Source organism: Brassica napus, chromosome A9 (assembly GCF_020379485.1).
Source record: "Brassica napus cultivar Da-Ae chromosome A9, Da-Ae, whole genome shotgun sequence".
NCBI lineage: Eukaryota > Viridiplantae > Streptophyta > Magnoliopsida > Brassicales > Brassicaceae > Brassica > Brassica napus.
The window spans coordinates 4,541,278-4,565,711 of record NC_063442.1 but is presented as its reverse complement, the minus strand read 5'-3'; the positions used below and the strand labels follow the sequence as shown (position 1 = coordinate 4,565,711).

Sequence of the window (24,434 nt, the reverse complement as noted above, 5' to 3'; positions counted from 1 at the left end):
TTACAAACATATATTAATGATTATGGACTATAGCACATGAATTTTCCTTGTTGGCAAAGGGGAGAACATGTTTGAAAAAGACGAATTTAAATTTACCCAAAACTATTTTTCTTTTGAAGTTTTGAATCACTTGATCAAACTATTTATGTGAAATTCTTAGTTTGGGCTTTAAAATTATTAGTTGGGCTTTAAAATTATTAGTTGGATTCTCATATATAGTATATAGTTGGGTTTGAAAGATGTTTGAGTTCCAATTTGACTAAACGTTTGGACCAGTTGTTAGTATACAAACCCATTTTAAATTATCCAATTGAAATTTTGGACCAACATGGCAACATGAAAGATAAACAGATCATCATGTAAGGAAAATAATTTGGTTAGATTGTACCATGTTTTTTCGAAAAATTAAATTGATCATAAGCAAACTCTAATTTACTAAATATGATTGTTCTTCAATCTTTAACTTTATTTCTTCAGTACTTTATTTATGTTTTGCAAAACAATTTTTATATCACCAATAAAGCTGATCCAGCCTAAGCAATTTTTGTGCAGAGTAAACAATATCAATCATTAATAACAGTTGAAATATTTTTGTTATAGAATAATTTGTTTTAATCAATTTAAATATTGAAAGAGATCATTTAACTGTTTTCTGGTACCAAAACCTTACAAATTCATAGTAACATATACTCTCTAGAATAAGAAAAATGGAGTATAGTATGATTTGACATCAATTGTTCTTTTTATATCATAAATAAAAGTTCTCCACTCAAAACAATCGGTTCATGATTTTCAATATTGATTTGTAATCCTTAATTCTTCTTTTTGTTTATTTTATTCTTCAGGCAAATTTTGGAATCAATATTAATGAAACGCATTACACATAAGAGTAATTGATACTTTGTTGACAAAAAAAATTGATACTTTGTTTATGGTCATAATTATATTTTGCCAAATGATTTTGAATAGACCTTCCTGCTGCTATTACCAACTACTAACTCCAATTGTGATTATTTTTTATCTCAATATGCGTAATTGTCCAGTTTCAAGCATATTCTATTTTATAACTTTTTATATGTTTACTGTAGTTGGTTCTTTTGTTCTACATTTTGCGTTAATTTAAAGTTGTTGCTAATAACAATAGACATGCAATTTAGTTGGAAATATTCAAACACATGTAAGTGACGCTCACATTCGAAGACTAACACATCAGACTTTAATTTCTTCTAACAAGTACAAGTTGTATTTGTTCTATTTGTCACACAAGTACGAGTTATGTTAGAACATCAATATCTCGTTGACCATATTTTCAATTGGAACAAATGTAAAGCGACAGGATAAATAAACAAAACTAGAAAAACGAGTTCAAAACCCTAAATACTAATATACTGCGCTCGTTTGATGCAATTGTTCAAATCGATTGTGAGCCTCTCAAAGTGCTTACACGTGAAATGTATAAGCATTTCTAAAATGTAAATATTGCTTCCATTGTGATTAAACAAAATTTACTTTTGCTTTGATGGATAATAATTATTAGTCGTTTAAGAATTTGTTCTTTTTAAACTGGACCAATGAAGGCAACGAAGCATAAGAGTTGTTTGACCATTTTTAATGGCGTTGGCACTATACAACACCATAGTTATTATAACTCGACATGTGGATTCATCTTTAGAGAAAGTAAATTAAATTATTGAAAAGTGGTGATATTCATGTGGTTCTTGATTTTTCAGAAGGCCAATATAGAGCAAGAATCAGAATATTAGGAAAATAAAAACATTAACGTGATAAGCTCTTTTATTCTATTAATTGAATGGGAAGACAAAATAAACGCGCTTTTCGGCTTTCAAAAAGAATTCAAGATACTAAACAAAGTGAAAGAGGAAGTGATTCCCATAACATATATCATCATCCATCACTTAATGGAATCAAGAACATGTTCGTTTGTTTTTTTTTTTTTTATTACTATACCATGGCACTTACTAATAGCAAATTAGCAGTATCAGTAATAATCTTAATAATGTATGATTTTAGAGATTTTGAATGGATGGTGTGACAATACAACATGATCATTATTGTTACTACTAAACTAGGGCATTTGCTAATAGCAATTAGCAATACCACTAATAATCTTAAACGTGTTTCAAGAATTTTGAATGGGTGATTTGATAGGACCCCATCCATTGTTCGTGTATAGCAGTCGTCCGTCGGTCTAATAAAACTTATCTCTAAAATATATTGCAATTTAGATAAGCATAACAAAATTTAAATACCATAAAACCAAGAATCTTATCAACGCGCAATTCTAAAATGGTGATTTACAAACAAAAAACAACCAATTTGTTTTCATAAGATAATCTTTTTTATATCTCACCTACTTTCAAATATATCATTAGACAAGAATTAGAAGCATAGTACATACTTATACTATGTTCTCGAATAAAATTAACAGTTGCATTAATAAATGAACTAGATCTCGACCCGCACGGTTAACCGCGCGGATTTTTGTTTTTTAATTCTAAATTGATATATATTATGATATATATGTGTCTATCAATTTTTAAAACATAATAAGTTTACGGTATATTTTTTTATTGAATAGATTGTGTCAAACTTTCACATGTATTTGTATCTTTTTCTATATATATATTCTTAGATTATTATTTTCAGATTATTATTTCATTATTAAAATCGTAACTATATATATAAAGATTAGTAAAATATTATTTTATTGTCATATTCAAAAATATTGTAACATTTCACAAATTTAGAAAGTTTTTAAATAATTAAACTTTTCGCTTCATAGATTTATATTATCGAAATCTATCGAGTAAATAATTAAACATTTAGTTTTTGTTTAATTTTTAAAATAAACTATATAGTTTAAAATTTGTTTTCATTGTTTAAGGCAGTAAAGATTAATCGTTGTTAGATAATATAATTTTTGTTATTTAAATTTTTTTTTTTATAATTTTAAAAGTTAACATCAACAAATATTTAAATATTTAATATATGAAGGTATAGTATTACAACATTAAATTATATCTATTTAATTTATAATATCTAAAGTTTCAATGGATCATCTATTATTTAAATCTAATTATTGATAGCCCAATAAAATTTTTTGGTAGACCCAAAAGTTAAATGATAAGATTAGAGATTAAATGTAAAATGAATTTCTAGGAATATGTCCATTAGGTCCATTTTTAAAAAAATCACACATGAATCAAGGTTGTGACTTCTGGTTTAATATATAAGATAAATGTGTGCTTTTGTAAGAAAAAATGTACAGTGTTTAAAGTAAACAAGTTATTTAAAGATTTAATTATTCTAGCTAAGGAAACTAAAGCCCTTTGTCAAATAAAAAACTAAGGAAACTATGGAAGGATAATGGATGGTGTATCATTGATATGGTCGAGACATTGAGTGTTTAAGATTTTTGATTTTTTTTTTTCTGATTGCTAACTCGAATATGCTCTACATATATGTCTCGAGCAATGCTGTAGAAGCCGGATTATGATTTATCTCCACTTTATCCATATTCTTCACATCTACATTAGTCAAATGTTTTTACATTCCCAAGTTTTTTTGTACCCAATTCAAACCATATATACACAGTCCATGACTAAACCAATATTACACCAACCAAAACTGAAACCAATCTTGGTCCGGCTGTCAGAGTTAGTCGTGAGATTTTGGGTGGGCTTATATATGACTATGCATTTTTACTCTTAAAAATTTGAGGATCCATAACTAATGTTTTGCTTCGCTATGTCCAAACCGGTTTTATCTTATCGGCGGTCTGAACCAAACTTTATATTTTTTTTTTTTTTTTTTTTTTTTTGAAGATCAAACTTTATATTTTGGCACTTTCATATGTATGCCAAATCAAAACAACGTAAATAAAACTGAATGTTTTTCATATGTATGTTTTCAACTTCATCTTTGTACTGGTCAACAAAAAAAGAGCCTTTTGTTTTTTCAAGGACTAGTCGAAGTGATACGAAACGGAAAATTTACTTTTTAGAAGACATTGTCTTTGATGATGTGGCTCTTAACTTCCACTTACTGCTCATCATTTGCGATCATGTTCGTATATATCTTTAGTGACACTCTCATATTCAAGAGTATCAATCAAGATATGGACAAATATACTCTCTGTCAACAGCATTATCTCTAGAAGCCAACTTCGTTATCAATAAATTCTATAGGAGATATTAAACCCGTGGATAGTTTCGAGTCTTATTTGGCCGGAGTAGACCGTGTCATATGGGGCCTAACGAGCATTTTGTTAGTGTATTCATTGTGTTTTTGGAATGTTTATGAGATATTTTCTAGGCTGGTGTGATTCTACATTAGATGAGAAATACATATTCTCTTACCAGGAACATCTCTCACCCGTATTACAGAGGTTCAATATTTTTTTGTTGTCGCATAGTAAGGGTTTCTCACTAGTTTTGGGTTTGTTGATTATGTAGACCGCACATCTTATGTCTGTGCATTTCAAAATCGAATCATCTGATCTTGCTTCCAATTATATATCCTATCTTTACTCATATATTCGCAAACTTCATTGGACCTATTATAGAGTTGGCAAAATTTATATTATTAATATTTATAATTTTTAGTAGAACTCTAACTTAAGGGTATTGTACTTGACAACTTGGTTACACACTTCGGTTGCAATACCATTTATGTATATATATTTTTCATCGATGCATAATTACATATTTTTTAAACCCTTTAACAAAAAAAATATTTAGAAACAAAATACCTCAAACAAATTAAATATGAAAAAAAGAACCGAGGAGCGATTGCCTGATTGGGCAGTTTTAGAAACGTACTATTGAAACTGGCAAACTACGACTTTATCATAAAGTTGCAGCTGAGAAGTACATGTCGAAGGTTCGATTACATTTTGCCATAACAAACCTATTCTTTACGTTTATTTTTTATTTTTGTTAAACTTATTCTAGTCTTTACGTTTTTAACACCAATTTTTTAGGTCATCTCCAAAACCATTTCTTCAGAGAAAAGCAAATCCGCTCATTAAGTCTTTCTCGTGCGAAAATATAGTAATCCAAACTTGTCATCATAAAAGTAATTAAATGTCACCCTAAACATATACAGATCCAGGGTAGGTCGATATACGTGGTTTTAAACACACAGTAAATATATATTTTTAACCATTTGAAAGCCAAGTTATCTATGCCTATTAACTTTTAATATTTTGGAGACCATAAACGAATCTTTCGTTAGTTGTAACTTATCCCTAAAAAGAGCTCTGCATAGACTGTTAGTGCAAAGATGACACCACAATTGAGTAATGCAGAAGATAAATCAAGAGACAAAATGGATACAAACAACCAACTATGCTTTATTAGAAATCACCTAAACAATCTATTACAAGACTTGCTTATCAGCTTTTACACGTCAGTGTTAACACCCTAACACACGTTACTGACAGATTCCTAATCTACCCAAACATGTCTCTTTCCCGTCAGTACTTCAGCATCTGCTTCAGCACGACCCAAGAACATCCCTAAGGAATTTTCACTCTTCCTCTATAATAATAGCCAGTGTCTTATGGAATACAGACGACTCCATAGCTCTTTTATAGTGATCTCCACGTTCCTGAAACCCTAGTCTCCACGGAACATGAATATGGACAACTTCCATATCAATAAGTACACTTTCCTTTTCTTGAAATGTACTTATTCCTCAAGACATAAACTTGCTCTCCAAGTTTATCTCTTGCCTTTTTCTCCACGGTATAAACTTGCTCCTCAAGTTTATCCCACGCCAGCTCAGCCTCTTGCGTCCACATGGTCTCTACCACTCCGCATGCCTCCTGGTTCACTCTCTGACACACACTGCCTCAGCAACTACTTCAACGACTACGTCAAGATATAAACCTCCAGTTTATCCTTCTCCATCTCAGCATCTCTTGCATCCACATGGTAACCCACCACTCCGCATGCCTTATGTAGTAACGACTAATGTATCCAGCATCAGTGACTTCGTCGTCTAGTTAGTCACGGAAGACCATTAACATCTACAAGCTCCACTTGCATCTTCATAGACAACGTAATATTGTTTGAAGAGGTACATATCTATAGTTCTGTATAACAGCATTGAGCGGGAAGAAAATTGTGAAAAGGTGACCGCAACGCATTGGCCGTTCGGTAATGGTAATCGCACTTGCTTTTGGAATAATTGACCAGGAATCAATTTAGTGGAATGGTGAAAACGACACGCACTTCTCTCCCTTACCATTTGTATTGCTAAAACCTGACGCATTTTGATCCTCTTCCTCCCACTTTCTGGTTTTAATTACCCAACTATCATTTGCTAACTTAATTAAATATTCGTCGTCATAATTAACTACAAAGTAAATTCGAATGGACCTATGCGCGTTTACTGCATTTATAATGTGTTTCACGTGATCATATGCATATACGTATAAATACAAATACGTATACATATTAATGTGTACTATTATATAATATGTTACTTCCTATGTATTTAAAAGATTAATGTTTAAGATTTTACACATATTTTTTAAAAATACATTTTTTGTTTATTACTTTTTGTTTTACCAATAAATTTTCAACACTCATATTTTTAAATTTTAACTTATGTTTAAATTTTAAAAATAGTTACATTAGTTATACTCTAAAACATCAATCTTTCCAACACAAAAATAAAATCTAAAATAAAATGCAGTAATTTACTTATTTTTTTGGTTTAATGTTGATTAGCTGCTTTTCTGCCAACTAATTGCATGTTTTTAAGTATTCTTATATTAGAATTTGTATTGCGTTTTCTATAGCGTATAGTGAATTAGCTATATTTATAGTGGCAGGTGAAAACAATACTGATCGGATCTTTGGTGTGCATTACCTGAAGCTGACACCAATTTTATTGCACTGATCATAGTTTTTTTTTATCATAGTTGTTATAATCTTTTCATCGTTGGGGGTAAGGTTAAGAACTAAGAAGCGTTGTTTTGATCTATGTATCCTCTGCGTTTCTCTTTTATTTGTTTTTCAGTACGTGTTGATACATTTTGATTTGATGCTAACATATATAAACTTATTTTCCGCCTTCTATAAGAGAGGATCCTATGAAAATATATGATGAATTGGTTGACAATATATATATATATATATATATATATATATATATATATATATATATATATATATATATATATATATATATATATATATTTTTTGACAGCAAACGGTTTTTCTATTACTCAAACTTGAGGTGGTCTGAGAAGCCAAACCGGAATAGAACAACCAATAAAACATAATGATCTATGAAAAGAACGTGCACTTTTAGCTAACGCATCTGCGATCTCATTCTGCACCCTTGGAAAGTAGGTGATGTTGAAGTCTGAAAAACACAACCGAAGAGTTTGAATGTTTTCCAGCTCGGTTGAGAAGTTGGGCCAATCTTGGGGCTGCTCTGTCATCGCAATCAGGTCCTTACAATCCGTCCCAAACCTTTGACAGGTGGAGTGTTGTATCATGCTCTCCATTGCCCACTTTAGCGCTTCCAGTTATGAGTGTAACGCTGTCTCCCTTCTCCGCAAGTTCCTTGACCCCATGAGTTGTATCTTCCCCATTGCATCCTTTCAGACCCATTCCATTCCACTAAATTGAACTGTAGAGGTCCATGAGCCATCCACCATGCAAATATTACTCAAGCTTAAGATTTGTGGTTCTTCAATATTCTGTACCAATTTTGGCGGAACCGGTACATAGTCTCTTGCATTAAACCAAGCTTGACACTCACTCTCTTCATACCTGACTAGCTCCAATAGATCTCTGTTTATGCCTCTAAACAACTTTTCATCCTGGCTTTCCAGATATACCAAATTATCCAAGGATAAAGGTCTCTATCATCTTCTGGCTCCAGAATTCCATTCTTTCTCCAAAAGAGAAAGTCCATATTAGTATAAATACTTGATACATGAAAGATTTCAGAGCTCGATGGTGTTGATGATAATTTCCATGCTTGTAAGGCCGGTGGTTGACAATATATATAAAGATGAAAATTGTACATCTTTCTCTCATAATGTTCTTAAACTATAGTTATCTTTGTTTTAGGTTTTCAATTAGTTTATATTATTTATGTTTCGTTTGAAGTGATATTTTATTTAGGGCGATCATATTAGAAAATTTTGCATAATATCTCACATGCCTTATTTATATACCTTATTAATTATCAATACAACATTTATTGTAAATTAAATGGGGGAAACAAATAATATTTCTACGTTAATGTAATGAATTATACATAACGAAACAAAATAAATGGCTACAATTTTACTAAAAGTACTGTATGAAGTATAAGATATGTTAAAGTTATTCATTATGAGTATTGTCTTCAAAATATTCAAAATATAGAGTGTTTTTGGAGATGCTATAACATAACCCAGTATAGTTGGGAAGTGATCACATTATGATTAGTGTTTCCCACGAAAAAGATTGATGATTGAAAAAGCAATCACGAAAAGGCTGATATCCACTTAAAATTGAAATGGAGTTTCATCATTACTGTGCAAAAAAGTTTAATCAGATCACAGCCTCTTTAACCATTCTATGTGTTTCTTCTTTCTAGACCTTGTGGTATGATTATATTTTTTTTATAATAGATTTGTTTTCTTGTTCTACTAGTAGAAGATCTGGACAACTATAGCATAGTATCGTTTTTTTTTTGAACAAATGTTTTTTTTGAACAAACTATAGCATAGTATCGTTTTCTTTTTTTTTTTTTTTCTTTTAGTATCGTTTTCTTAGTAAATCATAGCATAATTAAAAATCGGAGGAATTTTGTGAACCGCTAAAACTAAATAAAAATATGGTCGACTAATAGTCAACGTTTTAATAATTTTTTTTATGAACTTTTGATACGTTTTTATTATGTTGATTATCCTCTAAAAGGTAAACCAGATAACTCTTTGTAGTCCCACTAAAACATGTAAAACTGTATACTTCATAGAAATATATAATTTAGTTCAAATGACTATAGTCTATTGGAACACTATAAGGATTAAGTTCAAATATATGATATATCCAAAATGACTATTGTCCCAATATATGGAGTTTTTTTTTTTGCCCACCAAATGACTATAGTCTACTGGAACACTACATACATTATGTTATTCAAAAATTGTTTAAGACTTACAGAAGAAATGATGTATAAGTATGAAACTTATATTTGATCAAAATTCCAACCGTACAATTAATAAATTATTAGCTAAGTTTAGTTCTAACTCTTGAATATTCATATACCATTTTCTTGGTCTATGTTTTGATATACCATTCAGGTAATTGTGTTATTTCTTATTCTCTCTTTTGTTTTCCCTCTTACTCTCTCTTATATTTTAGTGTGTATATGGGTCTTGTGTGTTCCAGGATCGTTCTTTTGATCACCGTCCTGTCTCCAGAAAAATGTGTTTACACTACCTCTAGTCTCGAGAGGTTCTCTATGAACTTGCTGTATGGTTTGTAAGTTTGTAATCTGGTGTCTTCTTTAACTTAATGAAATTCAGATGACAAAAAGAAAACAAGTTGTCAGTTGCTGCCATGGTGTAGTGATTTTCATTGCGATTCCCTTCATCTACAGATCTGAAATTATAGATAGATAATTATATAAAACACACGATAAAATATATATACTACATATATAAGAATAATGTTTTACACTTTTCCATCATTGACCACCTGAGAATGGCCTTAGACGAAAAAAGTCCGGGAAGGTATCTGAACGTAATGAGCATGATGGTTGACTCTTGTGGATTTTCTTTTACAATGTTTTGGTGTCTCTTCAGATTATTGTAAACACGTCAGTCTTCGTCTATTCATTCTAATATTTTTGGTCCCAATATTTATTTCGTTTTTCTTTGTTATATAATCTTATAAAATGTGAGATATTGTTACTCAATTAGAAAATACTACAAGCAAAGTTTAATAGACTAACACTTAACAGAAAATAATATTACATTTGTAACTTTAAGATGAGAGGTTATGAGTTTTGGTCCAAAACCTTTTTTATGAACTGCCATGTATATTCTGAAAAAAAAAACAATTGAAAAGTGTTTGTGTTCGCTGGGATAAAAAAATGTATTTGTGTTCTAAAATAAAAATTGCTTTAAATTTTAACTACGTGGTCCAATAATTTAATGTTCCAGACTTTTCGAACTACAAATTTTGAAATCGAACTAAAATGGATTTAGTAAGATTATTATATTTTCATAACTATTTTCCTTGAATCGTATCTACAAATAAGTTGGAGCTTGTAGTGATCGCACAACACAATTCAACAGGGATATGAATAATTGTTGCGTACGTCACCAGAATTTTAAATGATCCAGCTCAATTATTTTCATAGAAATCGTCCACAAAATCATGTTGCCAAATGAAATTAATCTGACAATAGTTTTTTTGGTGAGTGAAACTTATAATAATGAAACAAATCAAGAAGGTGGCAAAGAAAAAAATGTAAAAAAAAAACAATTCAACAAAAGAAAAAAACCTCATGGTACGTATATTTTTGATCAAACAGAACCTCATGTCTCGTGTAGTCGTGGTGTTAACTACGTAACTAATACTACTAATTAATTAAGAGTCTTTAAACGACTGAAGTTTTCAACGCTTATACGTATCTAACTCATGCCTCGTGGTGTTAACTACGTTTGTTTCTTACATGCATGCGTATGCGTTCGAATGTGTACAAAAAGAAACGTGAATATCATTCATTTTTTTCAACTCGAAATGCAAGTTTTAGTTATAACAACTGGAGTTTCTAACTCTGGTGGTAAAGGGTTCACGGCTGTGAGTTCCGTCATCCGGGTTCGAATTCCGACCACTGAGAAATTTACATGTAAAACTTTAGCATCCGAGACCGAAGATCGTTCACGGTGATACCAGCGTAAACTAAGTTTTTGGTCGTTCGGTCTTTAGTTTGGACCACTTTAATGGGATCATGACACTCAGTTATCAAAAAAAAGTTTTAGATATAACTTTTAGAACGGACCAATTTCTTCGGAGTCAGTAGGTTTTCTCTTGCTGAAGACAACCTTTCTTTGGTCAGAAGTATAAGAATAGCTAGCTTTACAGTTTAGTAAAAAAAAGAAGAAAAAGTTACAAAACTCGATCAAATGACCAACTTCAGTTTAATATTAGTTTACGAGGTGCGACCAAAGAAACAAAATATAATAACATGGTTGAATTAGTTGACTAGGTTTGAATGAAAAGACCTATTCGGTTCAGCCGTAAACCCGCATTACCAGTAAAAAAAATCGGTATACATAATACATGTAGGCCTTGATGAAAAAAAGGATTTCGACCTAGAAACATCATTTTCATATAAATTGTAATGCATACAAAGAAAACGTCACGATGATCAATTCTGCTCGCATTATCTTTTTATTCAGGTAATGATACTGTTTCAGATATAATCGATCAATCTAGCCATTAAGAGAGTAGTACATTACCTTCTTTTGGTCAAAAGCGAGTGAGAGTACATTACCTAAGTGATATTGGTGCTTAAGCATCTAGGGATCTAAAGTTAGTTGATTTAAAATAGATAGAATAATATACTTTTAGAAATAATATATTTTTGGAGAGAAAAATAGAAACAGTAAAAACTCATCTTAAATATGAACAAAACTATTTTATGATTTTTGATGTTTAAAATATCATTAGAAGAATAGAGCAGATCTGCATAGTTTGTTTTATAATAATTTTCAGATTTGGTTAAATATAATTTTAAATTTATTATGATTTGTGTTTTCTACTGTAATGTGTATTTTTTGAATAAGAAGTATAAAATCAAAATAATGTAGAAACAAAACTGACAAAAAGCTTGACCCATTTCGAATTTTTAGAAGAAAAAATATTTATCTGAAATTTTAACTAGAACGACTTATGACATTTCTCCATTTATATAAATAAAGCATAAGTTTTTTTTTTTTTGCTAAACTGTAAAAATCATATAAATGAGCAAAAGATTTTACAAGAAGATCTTAGTTCTGAAACCATCAAGGCAAAAAAATTAAAACAAGATGGAACAAAGGCAAATATCACTAAACAGAGGAGTCTATCTCAGCCACATTTGCATGAGGCTTTTGAAAGGCTTCCTTTGTCTCCTAGCTGAGATGATGTTTCGCACCTCTCTGTCGATACCATGGAAAACAGTTGCGCTCGATAAAGAAGCTTGATTATGAATGAGGTTGTTCCTCTGTTTCCATAGATGAAAGATAGCTGTTTGGCCTGCAATTTTCCTCAAGAGTGTGAGGCTCTTTGAACGGGAGGAACGTATCCAAGAGAGTAGCTCCGACCAAGTCGTGATCATTGATGGCGGGGGTTGGCATCTTCTCATCACCTCGGACCAAACTTCATAGCTATACGCGCAGGTAAGCATAAGATGGTCTCTCGTTTCATCATATCGCGTACAGAAGGGGCACGCTGGTGCTATCGGTAGACCCCAGGCCGCGAGCCTCGCCCGTGTTGGCAGCCTGTCGTAATTCGCAACCCACATCGTGAATGCATGTTTAGGAATTCCTCCTTTGAACCAGACGACGTCTACCCAGTCTTTTTCCTCCTCCCTCGGCCTCAGCATCTCCCACGTTGTAGATGACCTGAAACTACGAGAAGGACAATCAGCCACAATCCATTCATACTCATCTACTTTATCAGGAGCTAAAGGCAAGGTAATAGTTGTAAGATAGACATGAAGATCAACTTCCTTTTGTGCTCTAGGATGTGGGAGTTTCCAAACATTCTGTCTGATTGCATCAGCAACAACTGCCTCCTTTCTAATCGTCAATGCTCTCGGACCCGAAGGACCTATGTACTCGATTAACTGGCCAAATGGCGTCCAGACATCAAACCAAAAGCTAGTAGTCCTTCCATTTCCCAGGTTGGATTGACAGAACTGAATCGCTAAGGGTCGGAGATCTAGCAACTTTTTCCAGGTCCAAGAATCCGTTTGTGAGGCTTGGATGGTCCAGAAAGACTTATTCTGTAAGTGGATACTCCAGTGCCAGTCCACCCAAAGAGACGGAGCTTTAGACAGAAGCAACCAAATGAACTTTAGGCATAGGACTTGATTCCAAACAGAGAAGCTCCTAAGTCCCAGCCCACCTTCTTGCTTGGGGAGACACACTGTCTGCCAAGCTATCTTGGCAACTCCTCTCTTCTCATGGTTACCAGACCAAAGGAACTGGGAGCACAGGGACTCGATGCTTTTAATGCAGCCTTTGGGGATAATGAAAGCAGAGAGCCAAAAGGAGACGAGACCGAAGATCACAGTCCTCAGCAACTGCAGCCTTCCAGCGAATGAGAGGATCTTAGCAGTCCAAGATTGAATTTTCGAGGTGATATTCAGCAACAAGGGAGTATATTCTGAAATCTTTAGCTTCCTGCTTATGAGAGGAAGACCGAGATACCTTATAGGGAATTGACCCGAAGAGAATCCGTAGCTAGCAATAGCCGCTGATTCAACTTGGTCAACTCCTGAAGTGAAGAGCTCGGTCTTATTAGTATTCATATGAAGGCCGGACCAGGAAGCAAAGTCATCGAGGCATTCCGCTATTCCATGCAGGCTGTTACTCGTGCCGTCGAAGAACACCATGACGTCATCAGCAAACATGAGGTGAGAGATCCTCAGCTGTTCCGTTCTAGGGTGATACCCAATAATCCCCGACTCATAACGAGAGAGGAGCAACCTAGAGAGGCATTCCATAGATAGAACGAACAAGTAAGGTGAGAGGGGATCACCCTGCCTAATGCCTTTTGTACTCTTGAAGAAACCTCCAGTAGCGCCATTCACACAGACAGAGAAGGAAGCCGTAGACATGCATTCTGATATAAGGCTAATATAACTTTCAGGAATGGCAATGGCTCGAAGAGCAGCAATGATGAAATCCCAACGGACGCTGTCAAACGCCTTCCTAAGATCAACCTTTAACATGCCTCTCGGTGATAACGCATGGGTGGTGTAGCCATTGACGAGGTCTGTTGCGAGCAGGACATTCTCAGCTAAGAGTCTCCCTGGGAGGAAAGCGGACTGAGCTTTAGAGATCATAAGCGGGAGAATATCCTTAAGCCTTGTAGCCAGGAGCTTAGAGATGACTTTATAAACCGTATTTAGACAAGATATTGGCCTAAAGTCCGTTGTCAGTGAAGCATTCAGCTTCTTGGGAATGAGAACCAGGTTTGCACAGTTCCACTGCTTGAGAAGCTTCCCTGAACGAAAGAATTCTAGAACCGCTGCAGTTACTTCCGGACCCACAACCACCCACGCAGATGTGAAGAATTCTGCTGAATATCCGTCAGGCCCAGCCGACTTATTCTTAGAAAGGGAAAAGAACGCATTCCTAACATCCTCAGCAGAGAAATCCTTCTCGAAACTAGCCACTTGACTTGCTGAGCACTTGAAGTCGAAGAGAATATCCATGTCGCTTTGTATGAATAAAGGATCCGCAACCGGGCCCCCAAGGAGGTCCCCAAAGTAATCCACGCATAGCTGTTGGATACCCGATTGAGAGGTAATTTCCTCCCCGTTAGGTGCAGTAAGGAAATGAATATGATTTTGAGCCAGCCGGGAGGCTGCATACCGATGAAATAGACTAGAATTTCCATCCCCAAGAGATAGCCAGTTGATGCTTGTTCTTTGGTAGAAGAAAGCTGTCTCAGCTGATGCCAATTCTTCCCACTCATGTTGAGCCTGAAGCTCGGTAGCAGCGTTAGAGGATGAGGGGAGAGATAGCATAGCAGATTGCGCATGGAGGAGTTTCTCATGAGCCAGAGCCGTTTTCATCTCAATGCCCGAGTAGTTTTGACGGCTAAACTCTCTAATAACATTTTTCAACAGCTTCAACTTCTTTGATACCCTAAACATTGCTGAACCCGTAATGTTATACGAGAACCAGCTGATGCAAATAGTAGAGAGAAACTCCGGGTTCTGAAAGAGGAAGTTGTAGAAACGGAAAGGCTTTTTAGTTCTCCGTCTGTCGGGCTCCAACGTGATGGATATGACAGCGTGGTCAGAGAAATCCGGCCTGCCCACAAACGCAACCGATGAAGGGAAGACCGAATACCATTCATCATTCACCAAGCTCCTATCTAGCTTCTTAGCCAAGGGACTCGCCTTCCTCTTGTTCCACCATGTGAATGTTGTACCCCTGAAATTAAGATCATCCAAGTTTGCATCAGATAGGCAGAGATTAAATTCTCTAATTCGCTTATCCATATTTAAAGTTGGGAGCAAAGAGTGTTCAGATGGGTCCCTGATTTGATTGAAATCACCCAAGATCAGCCAAGGCTTTGTGCTCATAGCCATATCATCCGCCATGGCCGTGATCTCCGCCCAGAGAAGAGACCTGTCCACAGGGTCGTTTGATGCGTAAACTACCGAGATAAACACCTTAGCTGGTGTAGAAGAAGGCCAGGTCACTTCAGCAGTGATCATCTGGAGTGACTTAGAGATAATAGTAACCACCAGGGAGGGATGCCAGAGAAGCCATATTTTCCCAAGAGGAGAGAAACCATAGTTGTCCTCAGTAAACCACCCCGGAAAAATTTGCGACACAAACTTATTCATCTTGAGTTGCTTCACGTGAGTCTCAAGGATGCCGCCAAAAAGAGAAGAATATTTCCTGATCCATTTTCTTAATCCGCTGCGGTGAGAAAACTTATTTAACCCGCGTACATTCCAACAAAAAAGGTCCGTCGACATTATTTAATTGAGTTTGGGGCCCCTGCCCCGGTCACCCTTTTGGCCTGAGTATTTCAGACCTGAAAATTTCTTCTTATTCCTTACTACCTGAAAACCCAAATCCAGGTCGTGCTTACTTAGCTCCCCTTCCTCCAATTCTGAGTCCGAGGATTCGACATCAGAGGAGTCCGGCTGGATGTCAGATTGAGAGGAGTGAGAAGCACCATAGCGGCTCTTTAGCCTCATAGATCTGAGGTAGTATGGTGTGGTACTGGATTCTCCCAACGCTAAATCTGTAGATGATCCCAGCTTAGAGTCACTAGGTAGCACTTCCTGCACACTCTGAACCTGCTTCTTACCTAGCAAAACTGGATGCACCCCCTGCTCAGTTCCTTCCGCTTGCGCAATTGGCTCTTCTTGCGCTGACTGCCTAGCCAAATCTGCGAGCCCCGGCGGGGAGGTGTTCTGGCCATCGAGCGAAAGATGTTTTGCCTTAACACCCGAGCTGCCGACCTCTCTCCAAATCTGCTTGTCTCTAGATTTTCCCTTGCGCGTTTTTCTACCAGGAGGATCCGCTTTCTTCTTCTGAGGGCATTTTGCGGAACATGCTGTTAATGTACATCCTATAACAACATAAGCTAACATTTATAGGAACATGCTGTTATTAGAGTTGCTTTGTGATGGGGCCATAGCACTTCTATTGGAATCTAGATTTCAATGGATTTTCTGATTTTTTTTCTTTAAAGTTTAGTTTTGGAAGAAAAAGAAAAATAAAGTTTAGTTTAATTAATTAATTGAAAAATAAATATTGTAATCACTAACACATGTCTCTTTCACGGCCATATTATTAAATTACCAATTTGTCCAGATTCCAACAGCTCCACCCAGGACTGTCTCCACCATCTTCTTTTTTCTTAACACTATAAATAGAGTCAGGTCCAAGATGAAAAACATAGTCATTGGCCTTTGAGACAACAATAACATACAAAAATACAGAAAGTACAAATTTAACGGTTACTTTAGTAGTAGTAATTACTACAAAATGGAGAGAAAGTCTCTAGAAGTCGAGTCTATGGATCACCAAAAACTTTCCTCCGCCGTGTACGATGGCTCTGTTACGGCCGTTGATTCTGTTAAAGAAGATGTTCAGGAGACCAAAGTCGTTTATAGAGGCTGGAAAGTCATGCCTTACATCATTGGTAACGCAATAATATTATCATTTACCGTGCTCTATAAACTTTCTTCTTTTTAATGTTAAAAAAAACTTTCTTCTTTTGGAAACTATTTCTTTTGTCGTTTTGTTGTCTTAAGTTTTCACTTAGTCATAATATTGAAGTCTTATGATCTTGGTTAATCTTTGTTGTTGTTACCACCAGGAAATGAGACATTTGAGAAGCTTGGGATCATTGGAACACTATCAAACCTTCTGGTTTATTTAACTTCTGTCTTCAACATGAAGAGTGTCACAGCTGCAACAATCATCACTGCCTTTGCTGGCACAGTCAACTTCGGAACTTTCGTCGCTGCTTTCCTTTGCGACACTTACTTCGGTCGATACAAGACTCTTACCGTTGCGGTCCTCGCCTGTTTTCTTGTAAAGATCCATCCCCTCATAACTCTTTCTTCCTCTACAGGCAATATTGGTTTATAACCTAAAAAAAAAAATCTGGTTCTTGTTTTGTAGGGATCACTTGCGATACTATTGACTGCTGCAGTCCCACAACTACATCCAGTCCCATGCGGCACAGCGAGCTCGTGTATCGGGCCAAGTGGTGGCCAGATAGCGTTTCTACTGATGGGTCTTGGAATTCTTGTCGTGGGAGCAGGAGGGATTAGACCGTGCAATCTAGCTTTCGGAGCTGATCAGTTTAATCCGAAGAGCGGGTCAGGGAAGAGAGGGATTGATAGTTTCTTCAACTGGTACTTCTTTACCTTCACTTTCGCCCAGATCTTGTCTCTGACAGTAGTTGTCTATGTCCAGTCTAATGTCAGTTGGACCATCGGTTTAACCATCCCGGTTGTTCTAATGTTCTTGGCCTCCGTGATTTTCTTTGCGGGTGCTAAGTTGTATGTTAAGATCGAAGCCTCAGGTAGTCCATTGGCTAGCATAGCTCATGTTATAACGGCTTCTATCAAGAAACACAGGTTAGAGCCAGTGGAACAGCCTTGGCTGAACCTTTACAACTACTACCCATCAAAATACGCAAACGCCAAGCTCAAATACACCCAACAATTCAGGTAAACACACACTTTTAAACCGGTAAAAAAACACCGTTATATATATATATATTTTTTTTTTTTTGAGTGAATGAATGTTAAAATTATTCATATCAAAACTTTTTTACAATGACTGCATCTATAGTTGATATATATATACTTATACAATGTCTTTTTTTGATGCTTTATGTTTACTGAGAGAGATTCTTACTCGGCAGGTTTCTCGACAAGGCGGCGATCTTGACTCCTGAAGACAAGTTGGAGGCTGATGGTAAGCCTGTGAATCCGTGGAATCTATGTACAATGCAACAAGTTGAAGAAGTGAAGTGCATCATGAGAGTGCTTCCTATATGGTTTGCTTCATCGATCTACTACTTAACCATGGCGCAACAAATGACTTATCCTGTCTTCCAAGCTCTCCAGAGTGATCGTCGCCTAGGGTCCGGAGGTTTCATGATCCCGGCAGCCACCTATGTTGTCTTCTTGATGACTGGCATGACCCTCTTCATCATATTTTATGACCGTGTCTTGGTTCCTACATTTAAACGAATAACCGGTATAGAGACGGGTATAACGCTCTTGCAAAGAATTGGAGCCGGGATTTTTTTCGCCTTTTTAAGCTTAATTGTCTCTGGTTTCGTCGAGGAACGTAGGAGAACTTTAGCACTAACTCAACCGACACTCGGTTTAGCGCCACGGAAGGGAGAAATCTCCTCAATGTCGGCTATGTGGCTGATTCCGCAGCTTGTACTTGCTGGTATAGCCGACGCGTTTGGAGCTATTGGACAGATGGAGTTTTACTACAAGCAGTTCCCTGAGAACATGAGGAGTTTCGCTGGTTCTATCTTTTACGTAGGAGCAGGAGTTTCGAGTTACATCAGTAGCTTCTTGATCACAACGGTTCACAGGATGACGCAGAACTCGGCGGGTGGTAATTGGTTAGCTGAGGATTTGAACAAAGGGAGATTGGATTACTTCTATTTCTTGTTAGCTGGAATCTTGGCAGTTAATTTTGCTTACTTCTTGGTGATGGCAAGATGGTATAGGTACAAAGGAAGTGATGATGAAGAGACAAGTTATGAAACCAGTGGAGATATCATCAAAGAACAAGACAAGAACAAAGTCTGATGATCATATTTCACTTCTTTTGGACTTTAAGTCTACACTCTTTGGATTTTCTTGGAATAAGCCATGGAGAAACGATGTAATGATATACTTCCTGTGGCTCCTTTTTATTTTATTTTCTGGTTAATATGTTTGATCACATCTCTTTCTTTCTATCAATGTGGAGAAAAGGGAGATTATAACATCACATGTATTTGCAAAATAAAAAGAAATCGTCTTGTATTTTAAGCATTATGTTTCTATTACTGTTTTTACTCACCATGCAACATAGCCACCAAAAATACTACTACTTAGGCATTTACTAGTTACATATGCATAATTTGTATGGACGTGTCAAGCACAGATATATTGAGACGGTTCATGAGTTCTCTCTACGCTTCTATTGTATGTTACACATTATGTTTCTAATATTGTATTTCGTCACCATACAACATAACAAACTAAAATAATGAAACAAAGCCACCAAAAATTACTACTTAGGAATTTGATGGTTACATATGCATAATTTGTATCTATGTTTCAAGCAGAGATACAATGAAATGGTTTATGGGCTCTTTTGTTGTAAAGATTGTTGAATGGTTTCAGTGTCGAGACCTTTTAATATCACGAGCAAGTGTGCCTCTCAACTTATCGGCGGAAATGACTTTGTTCGCAGCGGAACTGCCTCTGCTTCACGACCAAGTGTGTTTCTAATTCATATCCAACTATCCCCAACATTACTTAATTTGAGAATAGCAATTAATTTTGCCTTTTCCTCAGTTTCTGCTCCATCTCTCCCACCACTTGACGTCACTGCTCAGGTATATACTCTCACTTCCCAGCTATCGAACTTATCTGCTTAAGGTCTTTCTTTAGTATAAATTCCATTTAAACTTATAATCTTTTGTGTTTATATTAAAACATCTAATCTGTTTTGTTATTAAAACTCTGTTTTGTTCCGGTTTCTATCTCCTCTGCCCCTACCCTTGTCTGTTCCCTCTCTGCTACATCTCTCTTCCGATCACAACCATGTTATTTATTATTTACATTAATAGCCTCATTATTCTTTATTTTTGTTACTGATGTTCTTTTTGACTTTTTCATAGGTGGGAATTCTCGTCAAGTGAGGCCCAAGTGTTCTAAGTAAATCTAAATAGTACTTCTTAGTTATTACTCTCTTACGAAATACATTAAATAATATTCCATCCGTTTCATATTAAGTGTCGTTGCAGAAATTTTTTTTGTTGCAAAATAATTGTCGTTTTACCATTTCAATGCAGATTTTATTAATTTTATTTTCCAGTTTATTTTTCTATTGGTTGAAATATGGTTAGATGATGAGTAATGATGTTTTATATAGAAAATATACAAAATTAGAAACATCTAATTTTGCATAAATATAAAGTGACATTTAATATGAAACAGAGAGACTATATATTTATATTGTTTTCAGACTATTTGAGTTTGGATTAGTTCTATATGTTTACTATTGTGCTTACTAATGCTGTAAAGCTTGTTATAAAATATCTATACTATAGTTTAAACTTCAGCTCCAAGAATAAACAACCAATTAATATGCTTCGTTTGAGCTAATGAAACAAAAATTTAAAATTAATTGTGGACCTTCTTACCGATAGCCTTTGAGCGAGACTTATTTGGTCAACGAATCTAGTCCAATTCTTCATCTCAACATATTTCTGAAGCTTATATTGTATTGACACATATGTTTTATTCAGTTGCATGGATATAACTTTTCAATTAGAAATTTTTTTGAAGTTTGTAAGACCAATGCGGTTAATACAATATGTGAAGCCGTCAATCAGGCCGGTTAAAATGTTGACTTTTAAAAATCTTCCCCCAGATGGTGGTGTTGGTAATCGGGCGTTGACTGTGCATTGTGTTTCTAAAATTTAACTGTGACTTGTTCGTCCTTTGCTCTCTCGCTTTTCCCCAGTAGTTTTTATGATTGGTGGCATTGTCAATTTGTACCACGGTGGTACCATTTTCTTCCTAGACCGTAGCATGATTGAAGTGTCTTACAGTTGTGAAATTGCAGTTCCCGTCGGTGCTATCATTGAATTTGCCAGCTGAAGAATGAAGATTCCACTTTCATAATTTTTTTTACTTCTGTTTGTACGCAATCAGTTTGTATCGGAAGTTTTAATTGTAACTCTTGTTTAATATTAAAATATTAAATTGGTTTATGAGGTCCATTTAAAACGTAAAAATATTGGTTTTGCCGATTCGTTTCTCTCTAATGAATTAAACGTTGTTCATATGGTTATATAACTTATCAGATCCTGAATCGTTTGTTCGTCACTTATCCGACCCCGAATTTTAATCATCCCTGTTACACCCGAAAAAAGGCTACTGCTTTTAGGCCGGCCCTATAAATTATGAAAATGTTTAAATGTAGTGTGATAGAGGCTCGAACACTCATTAGCCTCCAAAAGTTTCTTAGACAAAGATAATTGACTACACTATTGTTGATTGTTACTGACTAGCCGTCCTATTTTTTATCGACATTTAACTTTATGCTGACTTAGTGGCGTTAGAGTTGCATCTGATCTCATTGGCTGCAGTACTCTGGGTTGTCTTGTATGGGCCTATTTGTTCATTGATATGTTTATGTTGGGCTTTACTAAGCTTGTAAAGGTATTATCAGAAACTTTTTTTTTTGAGGATTACTGTAACAATGCTTGCATGTGATAGTGTCATCCACTGATTGGTGCATAATCAATAAGCCAGATGGTGGTGTTAAAATGCCATCATCCTTACATATAAATTAATTGTCCTCATTAATGTTAGAGTGGTAATTAATCACTTTCACTTGCAACGAATTTTATGCAACGGTAATATTCTTTTTTTTAAGAACTAACCGACTAACCGTAATATTGATACATATTTTTTTTCTCACACTGAAATTTCCATTCACTTAAAGAATATACAGAGATGTGATGCAGTTTTGAGATAAAGATTTTAAGGAGAACCGGTCCTAGGTTTTAGAAGACTAGAAGCAAAAAAAAAGAAAGAAGTAGAAACAAGACTGGCAAAAAGCTTGAGACAAAATTTTTGAATTTTTAGAAGAAGAAATATTTGTCTGAAATTTTAACTTAGAATGACTTATGACATTTCTCCATATCTATACATAAAACATAAGTTAATTAATGTACATCCTATAACAACATACTAACATTTGTAGGAACGTTTTTTATTTATGCCTATTAATATCTAGAATAATTTTTATATTTACAAACATTTCATTATAATATCTCACCTCTTTAAGTATTCTTATAGTGTTTTATACTAAATGCAATATTTTTAAAACCAACTCGAAGCTGGACCAGAGTTTATTTGAGTTGCGGTTCAATATGATTTGACCATGTCAAATCTGGTTCAATAATTTGGTTCAATATTTTTTAGATATAAAAATTTAAAAGTAAAATTAGTAAATATGATACAATAAAAATATAAATAGAAATCAAATGTTAAATATTAATGACAAAATAAAAAAATATAAAATATTACAAATATAAAATATTTTCTTATTTTTGATAATTTTAATCGTTTTTATAAAATTCAATAACTTAGAGATCCAATCCGACTATTTGACAGCTTCATGGTCAAACCCATTGTTAGATCCAATCTGAATACGTGATCGGTTCATGATCGAACCTGGCCCAATCACTGGATCGATCCGGTTTTAAAATCACATACTCATGTGAGTCTTATCGCACCACCAAGCATCTAATCAATTATGTCATTCATACTCATATTATTATGTAAGTTAAAAACTATATATATATTTATGTGTGTAATTTTATTTATTTATTTAATAATATAATTTTAATCTCATTCCGCGCAAGACGCATGTATTATACTATTAAATATTATAATCACTAACACATGTCTCTTTCACGGCCATATTCATAAATTACCAATCTGTCCAGATTCCGACAGCTCCACCCAGGACTGTCTCCAGTCTCCACCATCTTCCTTATTCTTAACACTGTAAATAGGGTCAGGTCCAAGATGAAAAACATAGTCATTGGCCTTTGAGACAACAATAACATACAAAAGTAAAGAAAATACAAATTTAACTATTACTTTAGTAGTAGTAATTACTACAAAATGGAGAGAAAGTCTCTCGAAGTCGAGTCTATGGATCACCAAAAACTTTCCTCCGCCATGTACGATGGCTCTGTTACGGCCGTTGATTCTGTTAAAGAAGATGTCAGGAGACCAAAGTCGTTTATAGAGGCTGGAAAGTCATTCCATTCCTTTCATCATTCGTAACGCAATAATATTATCAGTTACCGTGCTCTACAAACTTTCTTCTTACTGGTGTTAAAAAAAACTTTCTTCTTTTGGAAACTATTTCTTTTATTAGGGAATCCTATTGTGATTAGGATTACCTATAGATAAGCTTCATTAAGATAATGATAGACCTATGTTGTTAGAGATAACTACAAGAAGATATAGGATATTGTGGTCGGTCATTCTCGTGTATATATATTGTTGTAAAGAGTTTCAATGAATACAAGTTAACAGTTTATCATTCAATCTCTACTTTACAGGCTCCAAATGGGTACACAGGATCAAATACAACGCAGACGGCACCATTGAAAGACATAAGTCTCGTCTGGTTGGATGTGGAAACAGACAGATCGCAGGTGATGATTATGGTGAAACATTTGCTCCGGTTGTCAAAATGGCGACAGTTCGAAGCTTATTAAGTCTTGTTGCAGCAAAGGGTTGGGAAGCTCATCAAATGGATGTTCACAACGCTTTCTTACATGGTGATCTAGAAGAGGAAGTTTATATGTGCTTACCACCTGGTTTTACTCATGAGGATCCACGCAAAGTTTGTAGGCTTCGTAAAGCTATATATGGTTTGAAGCAAGCGCCTCGTTGCTGGTTTGCAAAGTTATCCAAGGCGCTAATTGAGTTTGGCTTTGTACAGTCATATTCAGATTATTCTTTATTCACATATACTAAAGGAACGAAAGATGTTCGAGTTCTAGTGTATGTTGATGATTTGGTCCTCGCAAGTAATGATCTCGGGTTACTAGAGAAGTTCAAGACCTATTTAGGTGATTGTTTTCGTATGAAGGACCTAGGCAAGTTAAAATACTTCTTGGGGATCGAGGTGGCAAGATCAGATGAAGGAATCTTCCTCTCTCAAAGAAAATATGCGTTGGACATTATTGCGGATTGTGGCTTACTTGGAGCTAAACCTGTGTCTATCCCGGTTGAGCAGAATCATCATTTGGCAGCAGACAAAGGACCGCTGTTCTCAGACCCAAAGAAGTATAGACGTCTCGTAGGACGTCTTGTGTATTTATCAATAACGCGTCCTGAACTCTGTTATGCAATTCACT

General features: G+C 35.0%; 1 protein-coding gene across 2 annotated transcripts; it reads left to right on the top strand.

Moving 5' to 3' along the window:
- Positions 1-16,674: 16,674 nt before the first annotated feature.
- On the top strand, positions 16,675-19,305 carry LOC106366160 (protein NRT1/ PTR FAMILY 2.11-like). Of its 2 annotated transcripts, XR_002654372.2 has the most exons (5): positions 16,675-16,931; positions 17,109-17,326; positions 17,417-17,970; positions 18,168-19,153; positions 19,241-19,305. XR_002654372.2 is itself a non-coding variant. In XM_013805724.3 (4 exons), the coding sequence occupies exons 1-4, from the start codon at positions 16,775-16,777 to the stop codon at positions 19,075-19,077; spliced, it is 1,839 nt and encodes a 612-aa protein (XP_013661178.2). In that variant the 5' UTR covers positions 16,675-16,774; the 3' UTR covers positions 19,078-19,305. The 2 variants fall into 2 exon arrangements, 1 of the variants encoding a protein (XP_013661178.2); XM_013805724.3 differs by having other exon boundaries at positions 18,168-19,305.
- Positions 19,306-24,434: the final 5,129 nt, after the last annotated feature.